Here is a 16,058-nt window from a genome sequence, read left to right as displayed (position 1 = left end):
GTTACCCAGCTAACTTTGAAAAATCATTCTGTGTTATAAAAGAAAGTTTATTCTTCAGTTTGGTGAGCAAAAGATAAAATTTTAAGTTAAATTTCATAAAAAAATTTCAAAGTTGAAAACTTAAGTGAGTAAAATTATACAGAAATTTAATTTTAAGTAAAGTTTCACTCATAATAATCAATGCAATTCATATCGATCTAATTCAACACTGCAAATGGTTTCCTAATAAGAAACAGAGGTTTACATCTTATTTTCTTTTTCTTTTTCAAGTAATTTCTTTAAGACAACCCGTGTGTAAACATGTCCATTCCTCTGCATGTAAACAGAAGTCTTTCCCTTTTCTGTCCACGTTATTATATCTCATAGATGTCCTTTTTTTCTTCCCTGCAACCTCTTTCTCACAGAAGAGACGTAGCGAGTTTGTCTTTGCTTTATCATTATTTTCATGGCAAGTGCTTGACTGAGCTCCAATCAATGGTCCCCCCCTGGCCAAACTTTCACAAGAAACACTCGTCTAGCTGAAAACACTATCAATAATTCTCCCCACTCTTTGTCTGTGCCTAAACCTAAACGTAGATTCCACGAACAAAGCTTCTTTCTTAGAACTGCATACCTGTGGAACTGTCTTCTGTTTTCCTGCTTTCCAACTGACTACAATATGGTTGACTTCAAGTCCAATGTAAACAAGTTCTTGATAAGCCATTCCCCTTAAGTTAACAAATTTACTGAATTTACATTACTGACAATTACTATATTGTCCAATTGACTACTGTACACTCTTTAACCCTTATCCTCGAGTGGCCCCTGTGCCTTGATAAGTGGTGATGCCTATGTAAAAAAAAAATAATAATAATAACAAAAGCAATCTTTGCTTTTTATTTTCTCTTTCTCTCTCTTATCTTTCTCTTTACTTCTCTTTACTTCTTGTTCTTTTCTCTCGCACTCTTTACTCTCTTCTTGCTCTCGTGGTGTGTGTGTTTGTAACTTCATAGGTATTAACCCTTTATAACCAGAATTATGATGTAGATGATTAAAAAAATATTTATTGTTAATTTTAGTTTGTTTAAACAGGAATGATACCATGATTGCCTTCAAACAGAAAAAAGTATATTTCAATAAAAAAAATGAGATACTGAACTAATATGTACAAGGCGTGTTTGAACCAATTCCCACTTTATATGACACTAGCGAGGGGTACCCGGCGTTGCCCGGGTGTTTGTAGGTGTGTGTGAAAAAAACCCGAAATGTGAGAAAAAACAGGTGCCCGTGAAAAAAAAACCGAAGCCTTGACGCGCAGTTGGAAAATAGTAAAGTGTGAAAAAAAAAACGAAGCCTTGACGCGCAGTTGGAAAATAGTAAAGTGTGAAAAAAAAAACGAAGCCTTGACGCACAGTTGGAAAATAGTAAAGTGTGAAAAAAAAAACAGGTGCGCGTTTTTGATTGACGTGACAGCGATAGGTATTCAGCAGTTAGCATTTTGTGCGGGACAGTTTTTAATGAGGTCAATAAATCAGTTTGTTTGTTTTTAAAAACCCGCTCTCTGTTTATTAGGGGGAGCGTCTCGTCTCGAAATGAAAGCTACCGTCTGATATGACGAAGTCGACATTGAACAAACGTTACTTAGCTCTCTAGAGACCACTGGCTTTCAGCCAGTAATTAGAGTCGAGTTTCGCTTTTTGTTTATACCGAAAACCGAATGTAACGTGTGCTGATGCGGGGAATGTGGAATAATTAACGTTTGAAAGTCAATAAAATTAAATAGACAGGCGAGCTCCGTGGTTAAGTGTAAGATATTACAATTTATAGATGATATAAAAAGTTTTAAGAAGTTGTTAAGCGAGGGAGCGCTTCTCTGAAAGAAGCCTTTTGTGGACATCGAGGAAAAGTGTACATACATACATACATTTTCGCTTTTATATATATAGATTATATTTATTTACATCTGAATGAATTAGTTCAACCCGGTCATAAAGGGTTCATTTTATGTAACTAATGTTTATAAGATATTGCTTAATAACAAGTGGAGTTGTAGTTAAGGAGGAACTTTCATTTATACAAACACTTTTGGGCTACATATGTTCATACAAGTTTCAGTTAGAACTTTTTTCCAAGGTTTAGCTTTCTCAGAAGATTCTTAAAGAATGAAGTAAGTTTTTAGCTTGCTTAAAGTTTTGGTAGAAAGCGAATTTATTTGTTGAAAATCCGTTAAAAAAAATTTAGAATTAAAAGAAATTTCAGTTATTATTTGAGAAGTGTCTCTAGATCTATAGAAATAAAAAAAAAAATTGACAAAAATTATATTTAGAATGAGGTCTCTCTTTGTTTTCAATTTTCTTATTTTGTTCTAGCTGAGGATGGTGCATCCTACCTGATGCCAGACATTCACCCAGTATCTTATACATTTCAACTGAGAGATTTTTTAGATGTTAACTATCTCTGATAGTGCAATTGTTTGTATCTGTCTTTCACTTGATTCACTAGGTATATTTGCCAGGTAGTTTTTGAAATTCTTTTTTATAAGTCCAGTTGCTCCTTTAATTACTGTGCATGTGTATAGTCATGTTATATAAGTGACCTTGTCTGTTTATGAGGAATGGTCTATACCAAACTCCTTTGTCAATTTTGGTCAACAGACTTGTAACATGATATATAGGGGATTTGGAGCTGTGGAACAAATTCAATTTGATTTGTAGCCAGTAAAAATAGCTGTTAAGGAGTCAGAATTGAAAAAAAAAAAATGAAACTTGGCAGGTATAAGACGATTAAACATTATTTCTAGCATGCACAAATATACATTTATATCTTTAACAATGTTATTTTTTAATGTTTTTATATACGTATGGACTTGGGTCAGACGTTAATGAATAAGGTTGGAGAGTTACATGTTTTACTATCAATTTTAGCTGATAGCACCCAAGTCATTTTTTTTTAATCACTACTATATATTGGGTACAATATAATAATCAATGGAGTATTGGCATTATAAGAATAATAAATATGAAATTTGCATATCATATTTAAGTGTATTTTACGACTGATCAACACTGGTTTGGTCAGCCTCTTATACATACATACATATATATATGTGTGTGTGTTCGATGCCTCTGTTCAGTCTTGAAAGACAAAGGATACCCCCTGTAGGGGCAGCTGCATGTGTAATTATATGACAAGAGTTGCACAATCTCCTGAATCGGCACTGCTTGAGTCCAGTGGCAAGAACTCCAGGGTGACTGGAAACAATGCCGAGATAAGCGGAGAGCACATACAGCACCTGGAAGTCCCAAATAGTCACTCATCTAGTAATGACCAGGCTCATCGTTGCTTAACTTTGGTGATCTGACGGGGGGAACCGGTGTCAATGCCGTATGTATATGTTTGGTTGTGTATATTGAACCGGATGTATCTACAAATGTTCCAGACAGCCTGGCTATAAAACTGTAGTAACTATTGAATTTTATTGTGTCAAACATCTTTAAAAAGGCAATAAATTATGTTTATGTATATGTATATGCAGAGACAAATATACCAGTGTGTTTGTGGATATGTTGTCTTTAATTATGCTTGCATATGTGTGTGTCTGAGTGTTAGCATGAGGTTTTCTACTTGTATAGAAAAAATAACGTTGAAATTGCCATATGTGTGTGTGTGTGTGTGTGTGTATGTGTGTGTGTGTATGTTGGCGGATTTGGTCTTGTTTATTTCTTTATTTCTACTTCGTAATTTCCTCATTCCTTCTTGCTGGCTTTATCCATTTTTAATTATTGTATCATTTAGCCGTTGACCTTTTATTTACTAAATTTCCTTTTTTGTGTGTGTATACATAATGTCATCCACTTGTTTCACAGCTCATCAGTGTGGCTAGACCTGGCACCCATTCCTAGCCAGGGATTAACTTACAATCATCTAATTGATAGTTGGCAGTTCTAACCTTCAGCCCATGGGATCAGTGCTCGTAAAAAACCTCATCAAATGCCAATTTGTATAGACACCTGCCCACCACTTTTACAATGCTTGACCTGTTTGTTTATTTAAAAACAAACGGTGACCTTTGCATTAATGCTAATTAAGCAGCGGGTGAAATCATTTTAAAAAAGTGCTCTACCTAAGGGAGGGGGTAACTTATATATAAATTGAGATCCTTCTCATATTCTTTTCCCCTTTATATATTATTTTCTCCCTTATCCAAATGTTACCAGATAAAAACTCAATTCATTCTTTCAGAATCTTTTTGGTTGGCATCCTGAGAAAGCTAGACTTAAGAAAAAAAGTTGTAGCTGAAACATGTATGCACATATGTAGCCAAAATATGTTCCTATAAATAAAAAAATTATTATTATTATCATCATCATAATAATAAATGTGAGTTCATCAATGTTTGTTTTGTTTCCTTATGGCTTTTATCCTATATAGTTTAATAACCAAAATGCATGCTAAAATCTACTTTAGTTCTGGGATTGAGTTATGCTTGAAAACTATTCTTTGATTGTTCAAATTAGACATAATCTATAATTGATTGAACAAATCACTCATCTTCCTTTTTATCTATGTACTTTTTCTCCTCTCTTTCATTCTGTTGATTCAACTTATTTCTCTTATATAATTTTTTTTATGTCTCCATGAGCATTTAGAGAAAGTATGGCTTTTTTTTTTTTTTTTTTTTTTTTACAGTATTTGTATATGTGTTGTGTCTGTGTACACCACAAGCAACTATGTAAATTAGATGACAAACTATTTTTACTTTTAAAAAAGAAGAATTAAAAAGTAAAGACACTTTTAGTAACACAAGAACAGATACGTTAGTTTTCAAACAAAATCAAAGCAGATTATCTCTGCAATGTTGTTCCATTTTTGTTATTTAGTCTATTTTTCCTGTTAATCTTTTCTAATTCCAGGTGAATCTTGTCGAGAAATATCTAAATAATCGACTCATAGAAAAGATACCTCAGTTTTCCTTATCTGAATTTATGAATCAAATGATGTAAGTATAAACTTTCCTTGTAATGCGACACATTTTGTAGACTTTTTTTTAGATGGGGATGGGGTGTCCTACCGGATGCCAGACATTCACCTGCTATCTTGTATATTCCAACTGAGAGATCTTTTTAACATTCTAATCATTCTTTTAAATGAAATTGTTTGTGTCTCTCTTGCACTTGGTTCACTGGGTAGTTCTTGAAACTTTTTCTCATAAATCCGGTTGCTCCTATAATTACTGGAATAATAAAGATTTTTCTAAGATTGCAGTTTCTTTTCATGCCGTACATAAGACGTTGGTATTTTTTTTTCTTACCCTCTTAGTTCTGTCTAATCCAGCATCATTGGTGATATTAACTTCTACCAAGGTTGCTTCTTTCTCTTTGTCCCAAATCACTATGTGAGATTTAATAACTTGTTTTTTCTAGGTATGTAGCTGTAGGAATTAGTCATAGTGGTTGGTGTATGACTTATTTTCAACTGTTCTTTCTGGTAAACATGTTCCCAAGATTTGCTACTACATCTGATATTCAACTTTTTATGGATATTTACACACTCTATTAGGTCGCATTGTATGGTAGTTGTCCGCTAGCAACTTATACAACTGGATATCAGGTGGATCATGTCTATTCTCATTTTCCACTTTGTAACATAAAGACGATAAAAAGATCTGTTTTTGTTCTTTCTCTCCCAAACGAATATCTTGGTTGATTCTTTTGTTCTGTTCTTGTTTCATGCCACAGTTTCATTTAATCATTAGTTTTAGCTGCCATTCTCATCTAGTAGATTGGATTGCAGTTGTGACATGGTTGACTTCTCTTCCATTGAAACTTTGGGGAAGCTGAAATCAAAATTCTTTTCGATCAATAAAAGAAATAACATGAACATCACTATCTTAGACCTTATCATTCAAACTCCTTGGTTTAAGATTCACAGGCAACATGAATTAAAAAAAAATACATTAAAGACATTGCCAAGGCTGCTGCAAAGAAGGTGAGCGCGTTCTACTGTGCTAGAAAATTACTCACACCTGAAAGTATCCTGTATTTCCGCAGAGCTACAATTCGCCCATACATTGAGTATTGTTGTCACATCTGGGCTGATGCATCTATCACCAGTTTCTCCCGCTGAAAAATGTCTCCAGTCTAATAAAGTTCCAAAGATCAACCCCTGAAGTACATCCACATTTATATCATATTGTTTTGACATACGACCATCGAGGACAATCTGGATTCTTCTCTTATTTAAGAAGGATTTAATTATGTTAAGTGTTTGTCCAGTAATACCATATGATCTGATTTTCCTGAGAAGACCCTCATGCCATACCCTGTCAAAAGCTTTAGATATATCCAGGGCAACTGCCCTTCCTTCCTCTGCTGTATCCAATGCATAGTATATATATGTTCAAAGATTACAGTTAGGATATCTGCAGTAGAACGGACTTGTCTAATTCCATATTGTTAATCGGACAGAAGTTTAGCAACTGTAAGGTGGTGGACTAGAACTTGATTAATTATGGACTTAAATATTTTGGCGAAAAGAGGAAGAAGGCTAATGCGGTGATAATTTTATAGGTCAGTTCTTTCACCAGAATTCTTGTAAACTGATACCACAGAAGCAGTTTTCCAGCATTTGTTAAGAAGTTTGGAGAGAACTGGAGCAACCTCAGCAGAGCATTTTTTTTTAAAGTACAGTCCCGATGAGATCAGTTCCACATGCTTTTGTAGTGTCTTAAGTTTTTTATGATATCATGCACTTGAGAAGGGGTGATTTTCAGATCATCTAGTGTGATTTCTGTCCGCAAAGAAAAGTCACCGAGAGAGTGGTTTGCTGGGTCCGATGTAGAGTTTGAGGCAAACCGACTGACAAGCATGTTAGCCTTCTTGGTTGCCGTGCAAAACAACCTCATGATTGTTCAATTTTGGCAGAATTGTTGATTGTTAATGTTTTACTCCACTGTTGTAGATTTTCCAGAAATCACAAGCTCCTAATTTCTGCACTTCAATGCGTTTTCTGGTGGTTTCTAACTTCTATAAACTTTTGTCTGTTTGTACTGATAAACCTGCGGTATGCTTTTGAGCAATGGCAGCTACACAAGTAGAAATAAACCATTGGGGAGAGTAGGGGTTGCTTTTGAACTTCTGGATAGGAACATGTGATTTAATTGCCATTTTGAACCATTCAGTGGTCTCATTTATGCACTGTTCTGCAAGAAGAGAAAAGATTTTTCCATGGGGCATCTCTGATGGGATCCCTGATGGCTTCTGGGAGACGGGTCGGAAACATAACTGTCTGTGATAGAGAATGGGATATAGAGAAGCTATGTGTTATGCTACTAGCTGTGTCCGTGTAAATAGATAAACCATGCCAATTATTGTGGTGGACATTAAAGTCACTTGTACATGCATACTAGTATTAAGTGAGAGTGCTGTATATATTCTGTCAGAAACTTGGTTGATTAGGGTACAGTCATGGGTTGAGAGAGAGCAGTAGAGAAAATATAAGTAGCTTACGCTATGTTGCATGTTAAGTCTGAAGCACATGAAGATCTGGTCGTCTGATTCTAGTTTTTGTTCTCTAGTCAAGGGGAGGGTATAAACTCCAAATCCGTGCATATGTCTGTCAGAGTCCTTACAGCAAAGTGGGAGATAACCAGGCATGTTAAAATGGTTAGTGGATAGAGGACTGTAAGTTAGTTTCACTTAGCATCAGTATATCCGAGGAGTTTGCTAGAAGAAATGCTTCAACATCATCTAAATTCTAAGCCCGTGGATATTCATGAATGCAAGCCTCAAGGGAAGAGGCGAATGCCTGGTTTGATCATATTTTATTGAAATGTCATTTTATTTTATTTAAAAATTTCAGTTTTAGAGTGAGATGTGTAGAATACCAAACATGTAACACAAGTAGACCATCAGCCAACTCTTCATCTGCAGGATTGTGGCCTCAAAAAAACCCACCAGAGAAGGGTGCAGGGTTTCTTTCCATGCGTGACATGGCACTACAACCATTCCGATATTATACAACTGATGATGGAGCAGCTGCTCTAAGTACTACCAAAGACAAAGAGTTAGGGCTCCTGTACTGTCAGTTGGAATACAGCAGCCAAACAAACTGTCAAACTGGTACCTTAACGTGTCAGACAAAAATCAACCCAATCCAATTGCATTGGCATATATGACATTCAAGCATCTTCAAGATATCCAATTTTAGGGGATGGGAATGGAGAAATACGTTCATTACCCTAGTCAGGGAACAAAGTCAAGCATTGGGTGTTTCTGTTGAGTCCCTGTGATCGCACCTCTGCGCCTGGATAAAACGCAAAGGAGTATGAAAGCTGGGTGATAGGCAGAGCCTATCTACTCCTTAAGCAGTTTAGGTTTGATTTGAGTCACCAGCTCTAGGAAGATCGTCAGCCAGGGCCAAGATGTATGAGATCAGTAGCACGGGTTTAGCTTCAGAGTTTTCCTTCTCCTAGATGGATGACTTGAGATCTGCAGGTCCATCTGGACCAAGAGGATTAGCTCCGCGCCTGGGTCTTCAACCAGGTATTTCTGCGACCTCACATGAGTAGTTATGATTAATTGAGTTGGTGTTAAAGGTTATATATCTACAGAAATGTTACACTCCTCAAAATAATTGAAAAAGATTTTACTATGCTTTCCATTTCATTGTTAATGGAAAAGAGGGGCTAAGTTAAAACGCATTCGATGGAAGCATTTTGATTTGCAACTGGTTAAGTGCGGAGTTAATACATAGTTAAAATATTGTTCATGTATTAGTTTAAGAATAAGATAAAATGTTAAAGTATGATTCAACGTGATATTAGGAATTAAAATAAAATTTGATGCATAAACTTTAAATATTTAAGTTGCAGAACATATATGCAATGACTTGGAGTCAGAATAATTTTCTATTTTCAAGCAAGCAAAGATTTTTGCTGTTGATGAGATTTAACCGCAGGCAGTTAGACAAAAAGAAAATGGAAGAAAAACAAAACAGAAAGAAATATAACACGCTCTTTTAGGCCTGGTTTTTCTTTAGAACAGATTTTGTCAAAGGAAAACTACCAAATGATAGAAATTGTTGTAAAATGTGAAGAAATAAATATTTTACTGCAAAGACGTTTGCGATGCTTAGAAATGAAATGATTTTCTAGAAAATAAAATTTACAAAAAAACAAACTTATCGTTAATTCTTGGGGAGATTCAGTTTTCATGCATTCCTCTTGAATATACCTCTGACAAAATTCTATGCTTTCACTGCTGAGGTTTCTAGATGCCAGAAAACCTTTTTCTTTAATAGTTTCTCCTTTTAGACTTCTAAACTTTGGAATTCCCTGTTTCTTACTTTCCTGACTGTACTAACATGCATAAGTTTAAATGTAATGTGAACAGATATCTTGCTGCTCAACTATCTACATAGTGTCGCAGGTAGTAGCCCTTTACAACCAAAATTGCAATATGATTTATTTGAGGTAAATTAGAATGATAAAAAAAGGAAAATGGTTTTTTAGTGTTAAGCAAATGTTTTTTTTTCCAGGGAGAAAAGAGACAAAGAAGTTGTATTTCATTGTTAAATCAGTCTTATTAGCATCGCTTCCATGGAACTCATCTTGATTTTCAAAACCAATCTTCCTCTCTGTTATTTTTTAATTCTATTGTCCATTTCCTTTCTCACGCTCTAAATCATTTGCCGACCTTTTAATTTATTAATCCCCTGCTCCTCCGTCAGCCAACCTTTATCCTTGAACGTTGTCAGTACATACAAATGCTTCTCATTATTAAATCTTTGAAGGTTAGCATGTCTTGGGTATAGTGTTAATGAAGCCGGACAATACTAGGTTTTCGGAAAATACAAAGAATGGCTTTTGAGACTCATTTCATTGTTGCATTACTCCCGGTTTTCTGGATGGTGATAGATGAATTGGCATCCCGACAAAACAACTTCCAAAAGATGTTTTAACTAAAGAAATTTATCACATTCTTAAACGAATTATTAGTATTAGTAGTATTTATATAGTTTGGCATAAGAATGATACTTTTACTTTTAAGAATGTTTCACATTAAAAAAAGTTACAAGAAATAAATATTTCTCGTTTACTCAATGAAAGAATTGTTCACGTTCTTCCACTTATTTTCATATAAAATAATAATAAAAATAATATAATATTACATATATATTATAATGCATAATATCTGTTGGAAGATGTTTCATCAGGGATGCTGAATCATCTATCACGATCTAAAAAACAGGGGATGTGATGCAACAATGAAATGTCTCGGGGGGAATATGCGTAATTCATTGAAACAAATATATATTCATACGCATTGAAAAAATTGAGCCGAAGATTTTATACGTACATGTCAAGACAGAGACACTCGTTGTATAACAATAGATACAATTAGTTTAGTTGTTTCACAGTATTGCAACTCTTCAAAGATTCTTTTAATGCTGGAATGTGGCTTTTGCATATGACTGAGATATAGTTTCTAGTTTTTTTCAAATCTAATTATTTTTGCATATGACTGAGATATAGTTTCTAGTTTTTTCAAATCTAATTATTTTAAATCTTTCAGAAGCCGGAAAAACGAGCTGGATGGTGAAATATTTGAACTTTTGCTCACATTCAGTGATTTTCTCACATTTAAAGAGATGATCCTAGATTACAAAGCTGTAAGTTTTAAATTTTCAGACCCTTCTTTTTTAATCTTTAAAGAATTTTATACTTTATTTTTGTTAACCTATTCTAACAATACATTAAAAGAAAAAATTCTAATCTATTTTTTTTTAATTTAATACTTTTTACTAAACAATAAACATAAGTAAAATTTTAATTTATCTATGTCAAATTTCAAATAAATAATTATATTTGTTTTAAATAAATATTAACCTATTTATTTTTTATTTACTATTTGATGATTATTCTGTTTCTATTTCAGGACAAAGAGGGCCGGACAGTGGATTTAAGTTGTGGTTTTACAGTCACTTCCTTAGAGACACAAGATAAAAATGCCCAGGGAGACAAAAGTATGTTCTGATAAAGTGTTCTACCAGAAAGAGAACATTGTTTATTCCATATTCTGAAACAGGATTGTTTTTAATAAAAAAGAAAAAAAAAGAACTTTGTCATAAAATTAGAACTGATCTATTGTTCAGAATTTGGCATCTTAATGTGTAAATATTTTCTTTTTATCTTTTATGAAGAGGAAAAAAAATTTTCAAGTCAAAGATTCACAGACTTTCATTTCAAATAGTTTCTTTTTGTGCTTTCAGAGAGAAAATCAAAAATGTATTGCGAATTTTGAAGTTTAATCTTCAGTTTAAAAACAAATGTGGATATGACAAAAAGTTTTCTTCTCCAAAACAAAGTGCCTCACAAATAAAGTTATTTTAATTTTTTTTTTCTTTCTTTTTTCATTGATCAAAACAGGTTTCCAAATAGTTTGGAAATCTTTTGTAATAATTATTCTAAATCTAATATATAAAGAGAAGCCAACCTGATTCTTGGTGGTTACCACTGATAGCTTTTGTCCTACAACTGCCAGATTTTATTTTCTTCATGAGTCTTTATTGTTATTCTCATGACAAATACTCTACTCAACTTGTATCTTTGGTCCGCCTCCTCTAAAACATTCTCATCAAACACGTCTAGCTACAACCACTGTCAATAATTGCCGTTACTCTGTATCTGTCCCTAAAACTAAATGATTCCATGAACAAAGTTTCTTTTTATAGAACTGCCGGTCTGTGGAACACAATACTGCTTCTCAGCTGACTATAACATGGTCATTTTCAAGTCTAATACAAACAAGTTCTTATTCCGCTGCCCTCTTAAATATACAAATCCTACCAATTTTCACAATGATCATCTCATTGTCTCACCAATCACTTCAGTAAAAAAAACAAAAAAAAACATGTATCACATCTCAGAATATTGTTAAATCGGAACTATTTTTCACTAATCACTATGACAACTATTTTTCACTAATCACTATGACAACTATTTTTCACTAATCACTATGACAACTATTTTTCACTAATCACTATGACAACACTGGTTGCTTATTTTACATTTCCCTATTTATGCCAGCTTTTAGATTATCTATAACTGTGAGAATGTGTGAGGACACTTCTCAACTAATTTTTGATCTACAGACTTGAAATTTGGTATATAGGATATTCAGACACGTGGAAAAATTTTTAATCAGTTTTCATCCAGAAAAAAGGGCTGCTAAGGAAGGTCAAAATAAAAAAATTGGTATGTGGGAGTCATCGGATTTTTATCTGTTTGCCAACTGTTTCACAACTGCATGCGTGAATTGTTTAAATAGTAGCTTCCTTATGTTAAGAATAAGTAGGTTTGAAAACATTTTTAAAAAGCATGGCAAGCGGCCTACTGGTTATTTAGGTTTTGGTTTCGATCTCAGCTCGAGTATTTTTTTTTTTTTTATTTACAAGAAATGAACTGTTTAGAAAAAAACATTTGCATGCATATGTCTCAGTTTCTTTCCATTTTGTTTTTACTTCATTTTTTTTTTAAAGGAATTTAATGTTACGTTTAATATATCTGCTAGTTTCTTATGACTTGCATATCATGATGGATTTTAAAAAGCAAATTTATTCTCCCTTTTAAATATCTTAATGAAACGTTTCAAGTGACCTAAATTTCTGATTCCACTTAAAACCGAATACATAAAGTCATACAAAATACAATTATTTACATTTTTTAACAATTGAGCAGATCTTTTTTCTTCGTTACTGGAACATACATTTTGGAATTTATCTCATTTTGAAAAATATCGGATATTTTTATTTTTAGAAATGAAAAATATTGTATTAAAGGTAAATGATTAATTTTTAATAAATCAGAATGCCAAAGACTGAAAATCAAACCTTGAAATTATTAGTTTGATCTGCCAACTAAGCTATTCGGACTTATAAATGGTTAAAACATTACATCAAAATAAATTATAGCTTTTTGCATGATGTCAGATTTATGATTGACATGTTTTAAAACATGAATTCAGACATGATAAAAAAAATTAATGAATTATTAAATGTTATCAATAGTTTAAGAAATTATTTTCATTCTAAACAATTTATTTTGCTTTAAATATGTATTGGCAGTAAAAGTATTTTATTATTAAACTAGCATTTCAGCCCGGTGTTGCCCAGGTGTTTGGAGGTGTATGTTGAGCAAAAAAAAAGAAAAAAAAGACCCCTATTATGACCTCTTAACATTTATTGTTTTGGGTTCAAATCAAGTTATTAAGTTAGATCCATGTCCAAGGAACCTATATCTAAAATTTCAAGTGTTTAAATCCAAAATTGAGTTTGATAGAGTTCTCAAAGGTCAAATTGTTGAACTTTGACCCCTTAACAGCCAAATTTCTGGCCGAAAATGGATTAGAAAGATTTTCCCAAATCTCAGTACCCTGTATACCAAATTTCAAGTCTATAGACTAAAAATTGACAGAGTTATTGTGTAGAAAAATGTACACACACACACACATTCACTTTTATATATGTATATAGTAGATATATACTGGAATTTGGGCATATAGCTTCATTATTCTAGTTTAATAAAAAAAAATTTTTTTAAAAATCAAAAATTATTTTCTAGAACAGGGTGATAAATTTGTTTAAAAGAAATCTAAATTTTCATTTTATTTTTTAGCAAACATAAACTGCATATTGTTCAGTAAATTGATTCTGTTCTTAGCTGAAATCAAAGTGAAGTATCTTTTTATACAATCTCTATCAGAAACTGACCTTGTGTCTAACTTAGCCTTCCTCATGGCAATTATTAGCTTGGTGCAAAAATATCGTTTTGACGTTTAACTATATATAAAAATGATATTTTTTTTTTTGCACCAACCTAATAGGTCCCCATTTAAATTTAACTGTTTTCATCCGAAAATATGTTCCACATTGTCACTCTATCAGGTGCTTATATACCTTACTACAAAGAATGTACAAACTCAATTCTTTCGTAGTTATTGTGCCACTTTGATAAGAAGGAAAAAAAAATATAAAGATTTGGATGCCAAATTTTTCTTAGATGCATGTAAACATTTAATTTCTTCATAAAACAGCAGAAAACAATTCTCATGATTGACAGCTTTTTGGGATCAAAGTGTACTATCTTGTTTTTGGTTTGAGGCAATTTTATTTATTTTTTAATGCATTTTAGTTTCTTACAAAAGCCAGTTTATTGAATTTTACTGAAATTCTATTTTCCTGGCTTTGAATTCCTACCCAGCATTGCCTACGACAATTAAAACTTCTATCTCATTCCTCTACCCAACCATATATTTCTTCTTGATTCAGCCCATTCCTTTCTTTGGACATGCACTTCCTTATATATAGATTTTTCAAGGATCAGTTAACATAAGGGAGGTATCACCTTAAAAAAAAAAAAAAAATAATGTTCCTTGGGTTAGTGGCTGGAAAGCAGACATCCACCCCCTACCCTGGACAAAATCTCTGCTAGTTTATATATATATATTATACACAACACCAATTAAGAAAAATACCAACTTAGCAAGTTTTTTTTTTTTTTTTTTTTACATTGGGGTCACCACTTATCAAGGCCCGAAGGCCACTCGGGGATAAGGGTTATTGCGTGTACAGTAATCAATGAGATAGTATTGTAGTAATCATTAGTATTGGGGGTTTTGATAGAGTGTCTTACTTAAGGAGGCGGTTTGTCAGGAATTTGTTTATGTTGGACTTGAAGACGTCCAAGTTGTAGTCAGGTGGGAAACAGACAAGCGGCAGAGAGTTCCACTGGCGTGCAGTTCTGAGAAAGGCGCTCTGCTCATGGAATCTACGTTTGGATATAGGCACAGATAAAGAGTGGGGAAAATTATTGACAGTAGTTTCAGCCAGACGGGTGTTTCTTGTGAAAGATTGGTGAGAGGGGACGAGAGATTGGAGCTGGGACGAGCACTTGCCATGGAAATAACGATAAAACAAAGACAGGTTTGCAACGTCTCTTCTGTGGGAGAGAGGTTGCAGGGTAGAGAAAAGGGCATCCCCCACTAAGCCACGAAGTCTATTTTGTACTTTGTCAAGGCAGGATAGGCTGTTTTTAAAAGCTCCAGCCCAGATGTGGCAGCAGTACTTCATCTTTGGACGTACTTGGCTTTTATACAGATAGAGAATAGCATCAGTAGTGAGATATCTTCTGGAGCGGTAGAAGGATCCCACCATTTTCCCAGCGTCCCTGGCAACAGATTTGATGTACATGTTCCATTTCAGATCAGGAGTAAAGGTCAAACCCAGAAGCTTGTCAAAACATGGAGCCTCCCCAAGACGAGAGCCATCCATTTCAATTGATGCCAGATGGGGATCAGAGCATTGATGTAAAGATAGAAGCTTGGTTTTGGATGCATTAAAAGTGACCAGCCACCTCTTCCCTCACTGTACCACGCGCTCAAGATTAGAGGAGAGAGAATTAGAGAGAACTTTGTCATTTATGGCCTTTGATGTGTTGCCATAGATGGTCGTGTCATCAGCATAGATGTCAACGAATGATTTAAGTATGTGTTTTGGGAGATCATTGATGTAGATCAGGAAGAGAGTTGAGCCCAGGATGGACCCCTGGGGGACTCCAGCATTAATACTGTGGGCTTCTGCCCATCAACCGCTACTCTTATGAACCTATCCGAGAGAAATGATTTAATGATTGAGAAAACATTTCCAGTGATACTGTAGCTGGAAATCTTGTGAAGTAGGTCCTTATGCCATACCTTATTGAAGGCCTTCGATATGTCAAGAGCAATTGCCCTGGAAAGGAAGCCTTTGTCGAGAGATTCACTAATCCTATGAGATATAACCGTTAGCACATCTGCAGTAGATCTTGCAGAGCGGAAACCATATTGCATGTCACTAAGAAGGTTGTTTCTGTTGAGATGGTTGACTACTTCTTTATTTAATATGGATTCCAACAACTTACTCATGATACACAGGAGACTTATTGGTCTGTATTGAGAGGGAGATGGCTTTTCACCTGAATTCTTAAATACAGGGCATACTGATGAGGTTTTCCAGGTTGTTGGAAAGCACTTCTTAAGGCA

General features: G+C 34.0%; 1 protein-coding gene across 1 annotated transcript in view; it reads left to right on the top strand.

Moving 5' to 3' along the window:
* Window positions 1-11,376, top strand: part of LOC145297497 (ADP-ribosylation factor-like protein 2-binding protein) — a 36,037-nt gene extending 24,661 nt beyond the window's left edge. The window contains exons 5-7 of the mRNA XM_080143394.1: window positions 4,893-4,978; window positions 10,554-10,650; window positions 10,917-11,376. Of these exons, the coding sequence (XP_079999520.1) occupies window positions 4,893-4,978; window positions 10,554-10,650; window positions 10,917-11,015 (282 nt within the window). The 3' untranslated portion in view covers window positions 11,016-11,376. The remainder of the gene's footprint in view (window positions 1-4,892; window positions 4,979-10,553; window positions 10,651-10,916) is intronic.
* Window positions 11,377-16,058: the final 4,682 nt, after the last annotated feature.

This window comes from Euprymna scolopes, chromosome 18, assembly GCF_053919585.1.
Source record: "Euprymna scolopes isolate OS-2025 chromosome 18, ASM5391958v1, whole genome shotgun sequence".
NCBI lineage: Eukaryota > Metazoa > Mollusca > Cephalopoda > Sepiida > Sepiolidae > Euprymna > Euprymna scolopes.
This window is presented reverse-complemented; position numbering and strand designations above follow the sequence as displayed.